General features: G+C 34.8%; 1 protein-coding gene across 1 annotated transcript; it reads left to right on the top strand.

Moving 5' to 3' along the window:
* The first annotated feature begins 1440 nt into the window (after nt 1-1440).
* LOC135153832 (golgin subfamily A member 6-like protein 22) lies at nt 1441-2355 on the top strand. The gene has a single exon (XM_064098000.1). The coding sequence runs from the start codon at nt 1441-1443 to the stop codon at nt 2353-2355; it is 915 nt and encodes a 304-aa protein (XP_063954070.1).
* The last annotated feature ends 15330 nt before the right edge of the window (nt 2356-17685 follow it).

Below are 17685 nucleotides of genomic sequence, written 5' to 3'. Positions count from 1 at the left end.
ATTTGAAAGCTTTCAGAAGTCATACATGCACTTTGTGTAAACAATGTGGGCAAGATTTCTCCACCAAGCAAAAGATGAAACTACACAAATGTTGTTTATGTCAACAATGTGGAAATGTTTTTCCTTCCAAGCAAAAAATAAGCTTACATAAGTGCATTAAACAAGTACCTTCTAATGATCAAGATCTCTGTGACGAATTAAGAAGTTGTAAATGTACTAACTGCTGTAAAAGCTTTTCAACCCAGAAAAGACTTCTTCAGCATAAATGCTCATACTGTCATGCTTGCAACCTAAGGTTTAGTACTTATCAAAAGTTCAAAAGTCACAAATGCACTACCACTGTGAACAAGAATGATAAAACCCCGAGTCATAGCATTTTATCAAGTGCTCATGGTCAGAGTAATATTGGCAGTGTGAATACTCAGCAACGGAAAGAAGAACTGACTGCAATCAGTAATAATAATACTCACAAAAAACACTTATCCTTGTCGAATCTAAATAAAGAATCTATGAGTTCAGTGGATGAATACGCAGCATACATCCCTGATGATGTCATACAACAAGCTGTATCAATTATGAAAAATCATAGTCCACAACTAGATCAATACATTGGACAAGTGACACCTGCAGCCATGAAAGTTCTTCTTTCTAAAGGAGTTTCTATTGATATTCCTAGAGATAAACATTGTATCAACTTCCATCATGTTGATAACCATTGGGTCACATCCTCATATGACCCTTCCACCAATCGAGTATCTGTGTATGATTCATTGTCTTCACAGGACAGAATTAAGCATTTAATGCCTCAAATCAATCTATTGTATGGAACAGCTGTGCATATAGAGTACATTCCAATAACCCAACAAACTGAACCAGCTTGTGGAGCTTTTGCAATAGCTGCTGCATTTAGCTGTCTGTTCAATGTGCCACCACAAACTCAAAGATTTGACAATTCACAAATCAGACAACATCTCAAATTGTGCTTACAGCAAGGCAAAGTTATACCATTCCCAGCTGAAAGATTAGACACTCTCAGTTCATACTTTGTTTCTCAAGCAAACTTTCAAGAGCTATCAAGGTCAATTGGACAAAATGTTGCTAATACACACTTGTCTCAAAACCTAAGAAAGACCTATATGATGGAATACAAGCGTAAGCAAAGACAGAATTCTTCCTATACAAAATTAGAAAGGACACTCAGAAAGGAGAAAAGAAGAGACCCACAATATAAGGAAAGTGAACAAAGTGCAAACAGAAAGAGGAGAAGAGATTTGTCCTTCAAAGAATTTGAGAAAAACCTCAAAAAGAGTAGAAGACAAGATCCAGAATACAAAGAAAATGAACAAAGAAAAAACAAAAGAAGAAGAAAAGATCTAACCTTCCAAGAGTTTGAGAGTAACCTCAAGAAGAGAAGACGACAAGATCCGGAATACAAAGAAAATGAACAAAGAAAAAACAAAAGAAGAAGAAAAGATCCATCCTTCCAAGAGTTTGAGAGTAACCTCAATAAGAGAAGACGACAAGATCCGGAATACAGAGAAAATGAACAAAGAGAAAACAAAAGAAGAAGAAAAGATCTATCCTTCCAAGAGTTTGAGAGTAACCTCAATAAGAGAAGACGACAAGATCCGGAATACAAAGAAAATGAACAAAGAAAAAACAAAAGAAGAAGAAAAGATCTATCCTTCCAAGAGTTTGAGAGTAACCTCAAGAAGAGAAGACGACAAGATCCGGAATACAGAGAAAATGAACAAAGAAAAAACAAAAGAAGAAGAAAAGATCCATCCTTCCAAGAGTTTGAGAGTAACCTCAAGAAGAGTAGAAGACAAGATCCGGAATACAAAGATAATGAACAAAGAAAAAACAAAACAAGAAGAAGAGATCCGTCCTTCCAAGAGTTTGAGAGTAACCTCAATAAGAGAAGACGACAAGATCCGGAATACAAAGAAAATGAACAAAGAGAAAACAAAAGAAGAAGAAAAGATCTATCCTTCCAAGAGTTTGAGAGTAACCTCAATAAGAGAAGACGACAAGATCCGGAATACAAAGAAAATGAACAAAGAAAAAACAAAAGAAGAAGAAAAGATCTATCCTTCCAAGAGTTCGAGAGTAACCTCAAGAAGAGAAGACGACAAGATCCGGAATATAAAGAAATTGAAAAAAGAAACAATAGAAAGAGAAGAAGAGCTCCGTCATTCCAAGAATTTGAGAGAAACATCAACAAACAAAGGAGAAGCAATCCAGCATACAGAGAGAAAGAATCTAAAGATGACGCTTTACGTAAACAAAGCAACAGATTTCCCTCCAATACAATTGATGAACTTGTGGAGCACTTTAAAGAAGCAGTATCAGTAGCATGTGAGTATATATGCACATGCTGCAAGCAGCTATGGTTTAAACAGTCTGTTAATGATGTGTTTGTTGTTAGGAATACTGATAAATCCCTTCACTCAAAGTGTATCACTGGAACATTAAGTGTTGAAGGCAAAGAATGGATTTGCCACACTTGTCAGAGTTGGATGCTAAAGAATAAACTCCCCCCACTTTCTTCAGCTAATAGAACTGAATTTCCTCATTGTCCAACAGAGCTACAACTAAACCCACTTGAAGAGAGGCTTGTTTCCCCAGTAAATACATTTTTCCAACTTCGTGAGTTGCCAAGTGGTGGACAAGTTGGAATCCGTGGGAATGTTGTTAATGTTCCTGCCAACAATATTTCAATTGTAAATTCACTGCCTCGCTCTATTAATGATTCACATACCATCCCTGTAAAACTAAAGAAACGTCTTCGGTACAAAAGTCATTACATGTTTGAAAACATCAGACCACAGAAGTGTTTTGAAGCAACAAAATACTTAGTGAAACAACCTCTGTTTAAACAATATGTTACAGACGGTTTAGATGAATTTTGGCCAACTCATGTTGCAGAAATGCATAAAACTCAATGGAAAGAGTTTCTCGAAGAGAGCACTTGTGAAGATAACATAGTACCTACTGCAGTTAATGTTTCTGCTTCCCAAACCGAGGAGAAAGAAAAAGATAGTGACTCTGATTGGAGTGAAATTGATGAAAAAGAACCTGTTGGAAGTTTGGACACTATGTTGTATCCACAAAATGTTGATGATCAACAAAACATTCTCTCTTTTGCACCCAGTGAGGGAAATATACCAATTAGTTCATTACAGGCTGATATTGAGGAATTATCATTTCCAACTATATTTTGTGGGGAACGAAGGCCAAGTAACAAAGATAGAGAAATACCTCTCAAGTACAGTGATATCTGCAAATTAGAATTACGACATTCTGATCGAAGAGCAGCAAAATCTGTAACAAACATCTTTTTCAAATGCAAGAAACTCCAAATGAAACAGATCAAAGATAAGATATGGCTTTCACTCAGGCGGGTTAAAACATCAGGCAAGTCATATACTGCAGGAGATGTCAAACAACAAGATGTTGTTGACTCCATGGTCAAATTAGATGAAGGATATAGAATTTTCAGAACTTTAAGAGGATCTCCACCATACTGGGAAACAGCCAAAAAGGATTTGTTTGCAATGATGAGACAGTTAGGATTACCAACATGGTTTATTTCTTTGTCTTCTGCTGAGTCACATTGGACTGATCTCTTAATATCTTTGGGTAAACTTGTTGACAACAAACAGTATAGTGCGGAAGATGTTTCAAGTTTCACTTGGGAAACAAAAAATAGACTTATTCGATCAGATCCTGTCACTGTCACAAGATATTTTGATCACAGAGTGAAAAAATTCTATCAAAATTTCCTTCAAGGTTCATGTGAGCCACTTGGGAAAATTTCAGAACATTTCTACAGGATAGAGTTCCAACATAGAGGATCAGCCCATCTGCACAGTCTTCTGTGGGTGAATGGGGCCCCTAAATTTGAGATAGATTCAAATTCAGACATTGAAAATTACATTGACAACTTCATTGAAACAGACGGACAAAGTTTCGGTGTAAATGAGAACTTGAAAAAACTGCAATGTCACAGACACACACACATACTTGTCGAAAAAAGGGTAAAGTGTGCAGGTTCAATTTCCCATTGCCTCCTATGGGGTCTACAAAGATCTTACAACCTCTGCCAGTTGAAATGGAAGACAAAGAAAAGCAGTTACATAAACAGAAATGGAAAGAAATACAAATTGAACTAAACAAACCTGAAATCCAGCAACTTACTCTTCAACTGTTTCTTGACCATTTTGGCATTTCACCTGATGATTATGAGCTTGCAATCAGAAGTTCTATTTCAGCTTCAAAGGTGTTTCTCAAACGAGAACCATGCAATGTACGTGTGAATGCGTATAACCCTGCTGTACTCCAGGCATGGCAAGCAAATACAGACATACAATTCATTACCAATGCTTATGCTTGTGCAATGTATGTTGTGAACTATGTTTCTAAAGGCCAAAGAGGCATGAGTGAACTCTTGAGACGAACATGTGATGAAGCTAGAAAAGGATCAACTGATATCAAAGATCAAGTTCGTTTGATTGGAAACAAATTTCTTAAACATGTTGAGATTAGTGCACCTGAAGCAATATCTCTCTCTCTACAAATGCCACTAAAGCATTCATCATGTGGGCATGCATTTGTTAACACTTCACCTCCAGATCAGAGACCTTTTATACTCAAACCTTCAGAGCAACTTGATGCTTTGCCTGCTGATAGTGAAGACATTCAGTGCAGCAATAACATCAAGAGATACTCAGAACGGCCAAGGAAGGCCCGGGACATGTGCTTAGCAGATTTCATTGCATGGTATGATATGAAAAAAGTACAGTTCAAGAAGAAGAGAAAAGTGCATGAATTAGAACTGCCTGAAACAGACAGTGATGATAACAAAGAAGATGAACCTGATGACTCTGATCTATATCAAAATAAACAAACATGTCTTGGTGAATTGAAAATCTCAAACACAGTGATTATGAAACGAAGGAAAAAGCAAAAAGTGATACGCTATGTGAGATATGACAAAGAAAAAGATCCAGAAAATTACTACAGAGAAAATTTGATGCTCTTTTACCCTTACATCAGTGAGAGTGAAATCATTGGAAACTGCCAAACATATGAAGAAAGATACCAAATGGTAAAACAAGTAATAGAAGAAAAACAGAAAGAGTACAACCAGTATGCTGAAGAGTTAGATATGGCTGAACAAAAACTGCTTAATGACTCAAATGAAGAAAACCTTCATAATGTAGCTCCTTGCAATGAACATATTAATGAGATAAATGCAAATAAGTTTGGCAAAGATAGAAATGCTATAGAAGGTGAAGATCTCTTCACTAGCTATGATATTGCTTCTGAATTGGGTATACAATCGACTGGAACAGACATGCAAGAAGAGAGAATCAGAAATAGATTGTCTGATAGTAAATTCAGGGAAATTGTTTCTTCTCTTAATCAAAAGCAATCTGAATTCTTTAATCATGTACTAAACAAAGTGAAAACTTCAGATGAACAGTTACTCCTCTTCTTGAGTGGAGGTGCAGGAGTTGGAAAGACAAGAGTAATCAAGTCACTATACCAGGCACTTGTGAGGCATTATAACACAGAATCTGGTAGTAATCCAGATGTAATTAAGGTACTCCTCACAGCACCTACTGGTAAAGCAGCCTATTTGATCAGGGGTCAAACCCTCCATTCTGCATTTTGCATTCCTGCTAACCAAGGTTTTAGCTATAAACCTTTATCACATGACAAACGCAACACCCTCAGAACCCAACTTGGTGAATTGAAGCTTGTATTCATCGACGAAATATCTATGGTTGGAACAAAGATGTTTTGCTTCATAAACCAACGATTACAAGAAGTAATGAATGTATCAAAACCATTTGGAGGTGTCAGTATTATAGCTATTGGCGATCTTTTCCAATTGCAGCCAGTAATGGACACTTGGATTTTTAAAAATCCAACTACTACATCAAGTACAGAAGTTCTGGCACCAAATGTATGGACCAACAACTTCGAGCTGTTTGAATTAACAGACATTATGAGACAAAAAGAAGATGTAGCTTATGCAGCATTGTTGAACAGAATGAGAGAAGGCAAGCAAACCAAAGAAGACATTAAATTACTAAAAGGTAGAATAATCTCTAAAGAAGATGAGAATTACCCAGTTGATGTCACTCATTTGTTGTATCACAATGAGGCTGTTGATGCACATAACAAGCAATTACACAGTAGTGTAGCAAACCAAGCTGTCTTGGCATCTCATGACATAGTTATTGGTGATATCACAGATGAAGTCAAGCAAAAAGTTTTGTCATGTGCCAAAGCCAAAGAAATGGGGCTATCTAAAACATGCAATCTTGCTTTAGAGCTCAAAGCTGAACTAACTGTCAACATAGACACAGCAGATGGATTAGTTAATGGAGCAGCATGTGTTTCAAAATATTTCCAATATGACAAGAGTGGGAATGTGGAAATAGTATGGGTACTTTTTGAGACAGAAGAAACAGGGCTCAAACTGAGACATGAATATCCAAAACATACCAACAATGCGATTCATCAGTCCTGGACACCAATTAAACCAATAGCCAGAGAGTTTGCAATTGGGAGATACAAAGCAGTGAAAGTATCAAGAAAACAATTCCCCCTCCAATTAGCATGTGCTAAAACAATACACAGAGCTCAAGGAAGCACTCTAGATAGAGCAGTTGTCCAATTACCTGACAGAAAGGCTGTCCATCTTCATTATGTTGCTTTCAGTAGAGTGCCATCATTACAAAATTTGCATATCATTGGTCCTCTAAACCTGGCTCATATCAAAGTTTCAGATGATGTGATGACAGAAATGGAACGTTTGAGACAGTCTAAATCAATGACTCTTTGCTACAAGCCATTGTATGACTATCCAAAAGATTGTGTCAAAATAGCTTTCCACAACTGCCAGTCATTGCACCTTCATATGAAAGACATACAAAAAAACTTCAACTTACAGGTATCCGATATCAATTTATTTGTTGAAACAAAACTGTGTTCTATGGATAAAGCATGTGAGTATGAAATGGATAATTTCAAGATGTCAAGAAATGACTTTAGCTCACAACGTACACACTATGGAAGTGCTGTATACCACAGGAAAGGCTTGCAATGTACAGTTGTTCCATGTAATTTCCAGTCAATTGAAATGACAGTAGTTCAGCTTCCTTCTCATAGTCCTAAGTTGCAAGTGGTTTCTATGTATTGTCGTCCTAAAGAAAATTGGAGAAAAATTCACAGAGCACTACAACACTTGGGTAATTATATTAACCCAAATGAACCACTTGTTATCATGGGAGATTTCAATATCAATATGCTTACTTCTACTCTAAACAAACAAAAGCTTGTGAATGCAATGACACAGTTATTCAAATGTACACAACTTATTTGTGAATTCACAACAAATGGATGTACAACAATTGACTTGGTATTTACAAATATTGAGGAAAACAAACTGTCAAGTGGGACATTAGAAAGCCATTACAGTTACCATAAGATGGTATATGTAGCTATCCCTTCATCCTGTGTACAACTTTCAAGTAATACATAATCTTGTATGGTAAAGAAGACTAGTTTAAAACAAAGTGTTTCTAAGTACAAACTTTTATACAGTGAGAGTGAAATAATTGGTAAATCAGATAACAGAAAAACAAAGAGTACAATAATGTTTGTTTGATTGGAAAGAAATTTATCAAGGAGAGGCATTATCTTTACCATGTGGTAGATCATGGAAGTGAAGAGAAGTTATGTATACTTGTCACAGTGTTTACCTTTTCTTTAAACCCTACACACTGTTTGTAAATGTATCAAAATGCAGGTATTATGGTATAATGATTGATAAGCGTCAATTGTTAGAAACTGACTGAAAATACTACACTGAATGCATGATGATTTTACAAATTACAAATCAGCTATTATTGTTTTGGCTTTAATTCTATGTATCTACCATGAATCATAAGTCTACCTTGGATAGTGCTTTGTATGAAAGTCATACATGTACGTGCTTGTTTTTATAAATATCATTAAAAAGCAAGCTGTAAATATTTCACTGACACTGTCTATTTTCATATTTTTAAAATAAAATGTTTTGACATTATCTTTTTATTATCATTATTACAGAATCCAAATTCTGGTATTTCATGTTTGTACGTGTATCCATGTATATATTACAAGTATATTGAGATTTGTAACTATTATCTGATACCACCTACCCAAAAGTAAAAAAAAAACTCTCACCCCTTGAATGAATAAAATGTAGATAAGAGTCTACTGTTTTCTGAGATATGTACCAATGTTAGTAAAATGATAAATAGAGCTAGAATTATGCAATGAAATAATTGAAAGTATTTCAACAAATTTCATAATACATGCAGGCTATATGAGTTACAAGAGAGGCATTTCCTTTACCATGTGGTAGATCATGGAAGTGAAGAGAAGTTATGTATATTTGTCACAGTGTATACCTTTTCTTTAAACCCTACACACTGTTTGTAAATGTATCATTATGCAGGTAGTATGGTATGATTGATAAGCATTAATTGTTACAAACTGACTGAAAATACTACACCGAATGCATGATTTTAAAAATTACAAATCTGCTATTGTTTTGGCTTTAATTCTATGTATCTACCGTGAATCATAACTCTACCTTGGATAATGCTTTGTATGAAAGTCATACATGTACGTGCTTATTTTTATAAATGTCATTAAAAAGCAAGCTGTAAATTATTTTCCTGACACTGTCTATTTTCATATTTTTGATAAAATGTTTTGACATTCTGTTTTTATTATTATTACAGAATCCAAATTCTGACATTTTATGTTTGTACGTGTATCCATGTATATATTACAAGTATATGAGATTTGTAACTATTATCTGATACCACCTACCTAAAAGTAAAAAAACTCTCACCCCTTGAATGAATAAAATATAGATAAGAGTCTACTGTTTTCTGAGATATACAACCAATGGTAATAAAAGGATAGAGCTAGAATTATGCAATGAAATAATTGAAAGTATTTCAACAAATTTCATAATACATGCAGGCTATATGAGTTACAAGAGAGGCATTTCCTTTACCATGTGGTAGATCATCAAAATGTAGAGAAGTTATGTTCACTTGGCACAGTGTATACTTCGTTATTCAACCCTACACACTGTTTGTAAATGCATGAAAATACAGCCTGTAGTATGGTATAATGATTGATAAGCGTCAATTGTTAGAGACTGACTCAAAATACTACAACTCTTGTTTAGATGTACAACCCTGATGTAAGCAAAAGTTTGCAAATTGTACCAGCTTGTACAAATTGCATGTACCTCAAAGAAGTTTCGATAAAAAACTGTTAAAGAGAAAAGATAACTAGACTCCCTAATACCTCAAAACAAGAATTGAAATTATGTATACCGTTTAAAAAAACAGTATTGGTCTCTAGAGAGAGAGAGAGAGACTGTTTATGATACATGCAGACCAATGGTACCAGCCTCTATTCCCTTCTGCTGAGCACCACTAATCATTTCCAGACCATACTGTATCTGCATAATTTTCTCTTGTGTTCTTATTACTTGTGCATCACATTTTAGACTAAGCTTACATACCGGGGGGGGGGGGGGGCAGTCAAATGTATTGCTGTACACACACGTGGCCAAATTATTTCCAAACACCCCCTAAACGAGTTTTTCGCGGGCTTTATTTACACATTTTGGCCCCTAAACAAGTTGTCACCAGAATACGACCCCGGAGAAAAAGCTTGGGAAAAAAACCTACCCTAAACACGTTTAGCTAGTCTTAAAAAAAAGCTTTGGAAAAAAACATACTCTATTTTAAAATACGTTTCATCCTGCGATTGACCAGTTTTTAAAAACTACCCCTTTTTTTGAAAATCTGAGTTTTTGATACTCTTAACGAGTGCACATGTTTTTTTGGTCACGCATGTGTACAGCAATATATTTGACCAGCCCCCTAGGGCTTTCATACACCTAATCATTGTCATAATTTCATTTGTTTACTGTTTATGTATTTTATATTGTCATTTTCAATAAAATTTAAACAAAAAAGGGTTCATTTATGAACCATATGGCACCATTCATATCATCCACAACATGCAACAAAAGTAGGTCTAAATCTACTTTTTAAAAACTTGTCATAATCAATTACAAAAAAATAATTTCATAAAGACTGTTTGGTAAGCTAGATCCATGCCTATCATAGGTCATGTTCAAGGCTTTCTAACAATCCATGAAAGAGAAAAAAATCTTGATATTTTATGGTTATGTCAATCAATTCTTTGTTGTAGAATACTTGCTGTGGAAGATATGATATTGTGATTGGCGTCCTCGTCGTGGTGCTGGTAACATGTTGCACTCACAAACTCTTTACAGCATTACATGTAAGCATGTACTATAACCATACAGCTACTTTACATGTCTATCTGAAAATAATGAGTTAATTGTGAGTGCAAAATGGCTAAACAATCACAGTTTTTATCCATCTAATAACCATATACCCACTTTCTATAGTTAACCATGTAAGTTTTAAATGTTGGTCCACCATCAATCACACGTGTAATTTACTTTCATGATTTCACCCAAAACCTTGATAATTTCAAACAAAACATCATTATTTGGGCTTTAATACATGTAGATCATAACTTGATACATAACTACATGAACATACATTTTCATGCACATTTACAGACATGTACACAATTAGTTAAGAAATTCACACAAATGCATACTCTTTACTCGACTTGAAAATCATGCCAGATGACAGCTACATGTATAATTGAATTACTTGTATATCCAAGTTTCATAAACTATATAGTTAAGATTTCAATGTAGATACCTAAAACAAAGCCAAAGTTCACTGATCCTACATGACCTTTGACCTTGTTCATGTGACATGAAACTTGCACAGGATATTCAGCGATACTTGATTACTCTTATGTCTAAGTTTCATGAACTTCCTCCATAAAAATTCAAAGTTACAATGGAAATTAAACACATACCCCCAACATGACCAAAGTTCATTGACCCCAATGACCTCTGACCTAGGTCATATGACCTGAAACTTGCACGGGATATTCAGTGATACATGATTACTCTTATGTCTAAGTTTTATGAACTAGCTCCATAAAAATTCAAAGTTACAATGGAAATTCAACAAATACCTACCAACATGACCAAAGGTCATTGACCCTAAATGACCTTTGACCTTGGTCATGTGACCTAAAACTCAGGCAGGATATCCAGTAACACTTCACTACCCTTATGTGTAAGTTTCATGAACTAGGTCCAAACACTTTCTAAGTTATGATGACATTTGAAAAACTTAACCCTAGGTTAAGATTTCAATATTGGTTCCCCCAACATAGGCTAAGTTCATTGACCCTAAATGACCTTTGACCTTGGTCATGTGACCTAAAACTCAAGCAGGATGTTCAGTAATACTTGATTAACCTTATGTCCAAGTTTCATTAACTAGGCCCATATACTTTTTAAGTTATGATGTCATTTCAAAAACTTAACCTTAGGTTAAGATTTGATGTTGACGCCGCCGCCGCCGCCGCCGTCGCCGTCGCCGCCGCCGTCGGAAAAGCGGCGCCTATAGTCTCGCTCTGCTATGCAGGCGAGACAAAAATCGCCAAAAATTCAAAACGCGAGTGATTACGAACCAGAACGCGACGCGAGTGATTATAAACTGCCTTTGGGAGGGTAACCATGGACCTGGGCCTTTACTGTGTATTTACAGTAAACTCTTACTAAATGAACAAATATATTAAAAATTTGGTTAACCCTACATAATAATCCTGGGCTACTTTGAGATTGCATAGCCCGGGGGGGGGGGGCCTTTTGGTCCCCCTCTTCAGATCTCCGTCGATCGCAACGAAAACCAATGCACATATCACCATCAATGTAATCTGCAAGCATGGAGCTAAGGGTGTATCGCTGATTTTACAGAATTTAAATTTATTTTTAATAAATTAATAATGCTAATTTATGCGTAAATAGAGAATTCTCTGCTTTAAAGGTAAATCTCTAAATAATTCCCCAAATTCTATGATTTCTAAACAAATGTGCTCCTGAAAAAAATGGTAAATCAAATTTCTAATCTTATGTATTTTGTTGGTTCTATAATTCCATACATATTTCTTTGCTTTGGGGCCTCATGTATTTTATTGGTTTTTGTTTCACCTGCATAGCAGAGTGAGACTATAGGCGCCGCTTTTCCGATGGCGGCGGCGGCGGCAGCGGCGTCAACATCAAATCTTAACCTGAGGTTAAGTTTTTGAAATGACAGCATAACTTAGAAAGTATATGGACCTAGTTCATGAAACTTGGCCATAAGGTTAATCAAGTATTGCTGAACATCCTGCCTGAGTTTCATGTCACATGATCAAGGTCAAAGGTCATGTAAGGTCAAAGAACTTTGGCCACGTTGGGGGTATTTGTTGAATTGCCATCATATCTCTATTAGTGTATTGGTCTAGTTCATAAAACTTGAAATAAGAATAACCAAGTATCACTGAACATCTTGTGCGAGTTATAGTAGTTTTCAAAATCAGCACTGCTGCTATATTGAATCGCGTGATGCAGGTGAGACGGCCAGAGGCATTCCACTTGTTTTCAATGGGATCACTTTGTGGTACTATTCCAATTATAAAAAGCAAAGATTTGATCATTTTCAACCAATCAGTGCAAGAACAATGATGCATTTGTCAATTATGACTGAAAATAGAATTTCCATTGGATTAAATATGTATACAAAATAATATTTTTTTTAGCAATTTTTGGTCCAACATATACTCATAAAATGTTGCGTAACTGCGTATCTGGGCGTCTCGAATTTGGTCTCAAAAGCTCTGCGAGAATTGAACGAAAAAAAAAATGGTACCTCGTTTCTCATTGTGGACTTATCGTGAAATATGTGGATGGGGAGGTGGGGGGGCTGATAAAGTTCGAATTGGAGTCCGCAGGTCAAAGGTCACATCTCATTATATATGCAAGTCGGTTCAAAGGTCTAAATTTGTTAATTATATATATGCATATTGGTTTCTTCATGATATTAAGTTCAATCATATTGAATGGATTTCTGATCGCGTTAAGAGGGGGCATCTGTGTCCTTTACGTCAAATTTTCTTAATTATGTGTAATTGATTTTATGACATGTGTTTACATTTGCTGCAGATTCCCATTCAGCCGTTGGACTGAACCGGTACTGTAACACAGTATGGATGGTCAGTATGAAGCGAGCTTCATTGAATGCCTTCAAGAGCTCTGTACTCCGTTCTGACCATTTTGAAGATGGTTGCTTTGACAGGACTGGGCAAGTGACTCGGAAGGTACAGTAGATCTATATCATACATGTGTTCTAAAGAAATATTTTCTCTGTATTATCTACCTTTGGTTTGATTAGAACATTGCTTTAAATATTCCATTTTCAGTAGCCAAATAGAGATGAAAGTTATCCTATTTGGGAGGGTAACCATGGACCTGGGCCTTTACTGTGTTTTTACAGTAAACTCTTACTAAATGAACAAATATATAAAAAATTTGGTTTACCCTACATAATAATCCTGGGCTACTTTGAGATTGCATAGCCCGGGGGGGGGGGGCCTTTTTTGGTCCCCCTCTTCAGATCTCCGTCGATTGCAACGAAAACCAATGCACATGTCACCATCAATGTAATCTGCAAGCATGGAGCTATCGCTGATTTTACAGAATTTAAATTATTTTTAATAAATTAATAATGCTAATTTATGTGTAAATAGAGAATTCTCTGCTTTAAAGGTAAATCTCTTAATAATTCCCCAAATTCTATGATATCTAAACAAATGTGCTCCTGAAACAAATTGTAAATCAAATATCTAATCTTATGTATTTTATTGGTTCTATAATTCCATATATATTTCTTTGTTTTGGGGCCTTATGTATCTTATTGTGTTTTTTTCAATGAGATCACTTCATGGTACTATTCCAATTATAAAAAGCAAAGATTTGATTATTTTCAACCAATCAGTGCAAGAACAATGATGCATTTGTCAATTATGACTGAAAATAGAATTTCCATTGGATTAAATATGTATACAAAATAATATTTTTAGTCAATTTTTGGTCCAACATATACTCGTAACTGCATATCTGGGTGTCTCGATTTGGTCTCAAAAGCTCTCCGGAGAATTGAACGGAAAAAAAATAATGGTACCTCGTTTCTCATTGTGGACTTATGGTGAAAAATATGGATGGGGGGGCTTATTAAGCCCCCCTCCCCCCCCCCCCCCGGGGGCTAGATAGGGTTAATATATCATCATGAATATTTAAAAAAGGCATTTATTTTGTTGCAAGTCACTGGAAAAGGTTTGATTCCTAAATAAATATTATTATTCATGTATTATCGAATATTTAATTGAAAAATTTAAAGCTATCTTTTCATTCTTCTATCTGTTTTTGTTCAATATTTCTTATATGTTTCTTTTTTTTTAAATTCGTTCATCTCGTACAGAATTCACCCAAGCCAAGGAATTCCCTGAAAGAAAGATGTTTTGATTCAGCAAACAGCCTCCCAGATACTGCAAAGTCTTCAGCACCTTCATTTCTCGAGGACCACTCCTACTCAATGTCAGAAAGTCCAAAAGGGGTAAAGTGGAAGTAAACAGCAAAAATGGACTATTAAAAACTTGGAGAAGAGGCTGAAAACCACACAGCAGAAGTCCCGCCATGTACATTATTTGCTCTTAAATTTGGACAAACATGACTCGCAAAACTTTACAACAAATAATTTACGCTATGTGCATTCTGATTATTTAAAATAGCTCAGTGAAAAAGTTTATCACTGGGCATGTAACAAAAGTGCATTCATTAAATTGAACGTGTTGCAAAAATGATGTCTTACAGTATATTCATTCTGACTTAGAATGTCAGAAGAGAAAGAAGTTTGTGAAAAGTAGGAATGACGGCAAGCTGACAGAAGAATAGAACAGGATAGAACAAGACGATAGTTATGAATGAGCTGTTGGATAGAGACAAAAAGATGAATTAAGAATGGGGGTGATAGAGAAAGAGAGAAGGGTGTTGGGGGAGCCTGTGATCAATGCCTGAGAAAGCGAAGATTACCATAATTTTTTTAAGGATTTGAACAGTCAGGAAGAATCTGGGGTTTTTTTCTGTTGGTATTTCTCAAAAAACTTGTATGTTTTATGTAATGAAACGGGTATAATCTTTCGGAAGTTTCACTCACACAGAAAATATTAACTAAACAAAAGAAGAAAAAAAGCCAAATAATTCACTGATTTTCAATTGTTCAGTAACTCTCATATACAAAGTGCCCCTGTTACACCCACAAATGTAATAATCGCCCACAAATGTAATAACGCCCACAAATGTAATAACACTTTACCCACAAATGTAATAACGCCCACAAATGTAATAACACTTTACCCACAAATGTAATAATTTCACCCACAAATGTAATAATGCACTTTACCCACAAATGTAATAATTTTTGATCGCCCACAAATGTAATAATGACTTTACCCACAAATGTTATAAATTTGAAGGGATTTTTGGCGAATCTGTCCTACACTAAAATTCTATAGTAATGCATTCATAGTCTTTTTTCCAGACCCGGTTAATAAAACATTATAGTACAATTCCTAAGTCTTTTTCCAGACCCTTTTGTTTCAAAATTATAATATACGTCCAAAGTCTTTTTCCAGACCCGGTTAATTCAAAAATTATAATGCAAGTCCAAAGTCTTTTTTCCAGACCCGGTTGTTTCAAAAATTATAATATACCTCCAAAGTCTTTTTTCCAGACCCAGTTGTTTCAAAAATTAAAATATAAGAACAAAGTCTTTTTTCCAGACCTGGTTAATTAAAAAATTATAATATACGTCCAAAGTCTTTTTTCCAGACACGGTTAATTCAAAAATTATAATGCAAGTCCAAAGTCTTTTTTCCAGACCCGGTTGTTTCAAAAATTATAATATACCTCCAAAGTCTTTTTTCCAGACCCAGTTGTTTCAAAAATTATAATATAAGAACAAAGTCTTTTTTCCAGACCCGGTTAATTAAAAAATTATAATATACGTCCAAAGTCTTTTTCCAGACCCGGTTAATTCAAAAATTATAATGCAAGTCAAAGTCTTTTTTACAGACCCGGTTAATTCAAAAATAATAATGCCAGTCCAAAGTCGTTTTTTTTCCAGACCCGGTCGTTTCAAACATTATAATATACGTCCAAAGTCTTTTTTCCGAACCCGTTTGTTTCAAAAATTATAATATAAGTCCAAAGTTTTCTTTCCAGACCTGGTTGTTTCAAAAAGTATAATGCAAATCCAAAGTCTTTTTCCAGACCCAGTTAATAAAACATTAAAGTACAATTCCAAAGTCTTTTTTCAAAACCCGGTTGTTTCAAAAATTATAATATACGTCCAAAGTCTTTTTTCCAGACCCGGTAGTTTCAAACTTATTATAAATCCAAACTAAGATACGATAATGATATTTTAGTGGAATAAAAATGAGAATTGAGCTTAGTCTTTTCTCCAGACCAAGTTAATTAAAACTGGTGGAAAAGTAACAAAGACCCCAACTCTCTTGTAAATGTTAAATAACATGGAAATATAGCGTAGTCTTTCATCCAGTCCCAGATTTTTCAAATAACAAATGAATAATAATAATAACCATAATAAATTAGTAATAACAAAAAAGGCAAACAAAGACCCACGATCCTATTTATGTTGAATAACATGGAAATATAGCGTAGTCTTTCCTCCAGACCCAGATCTTTCAAATAATAAATGAATAATAATAATGATAATAAATTAGTATTAATAAAAAAGCAAACAAAGACCCACGATCCTATTTATGTTGAATAACATGGAAATATAGCGTAGTCTTTCCTCCAGACACAGATCTTTCAAATAAAAAATGAATGATAATAATAATAATAATAATAAATTAGTAATAATAATAATAATAAATTAGTAATAATAATAATGATAATAAATTAGTAATTATAAAAAAAACAAAGACCAACGATCCTATTTATGTTGATTAACATGGAAATATAGCGTAGTCTTTCCTCCAGACCCAGTTATAAAAGTCATTTAAAACACAACAACAACAACAAAACAAAGACCCTGCAATCTTATCAACATTGAATAACATGGAAATATGGTGTAGTCTTTCCTCCAGACCCAATTATTTCAAAATAACCAAAATCATTAAAAAAGAATAACATAATCTAAGGCCCAACTATCCTTCACACTAAGAACCTTCAATAAATAAAAGTTTAGAGAGTTTTCTTTATTTCAGACCTTGTCATTTCAAACATAAGATAAATGAAATCCTCATAACTAAGACTCAATCATATTGTTGTGCCTGTTCAACATGGATAAGATGATTGGGGAGTATTTCATCAACATTTATGTCCGACAAGTTGTCAGATCTGACAACTGTTCTTGATGTTGATTGGCTAAGAAGCAGTGCTACCAGTGTCGGATAAAACCTCAGACAACTCCTTTCATGAAATGCTCCCCGGGCTCTAAGTTTTGATGTTGTTTTTTATTATAAATTTCTTTGCCTGGAAGAAAAAATGAATGTTTAATTACATCATTTATTACAGGATGTTAGGCTGGAAGAGGGTTAATTTTTTTTTCTGTTTTTTTTTTTATAAAC

The sequence above is a fragment of the Lytechinus pictus genome, chromosome 4 (genome assembly GCF_037042905.1).
Source record: "Lytechinus pictus isolate F3 Inbred chromosome 4, Lp3.0, whole genome shotgun sequence".
Lineage (NCBI taxonomy): Eukaryota > Metazoa > Echinodermata > Echinoidea > Temnopleuroida > Toxopneustidae > Lytechinus > Lytechinus pictus.
This window is presented reverse-complemented; position numbering and strand designations above follow the sequence as displayed.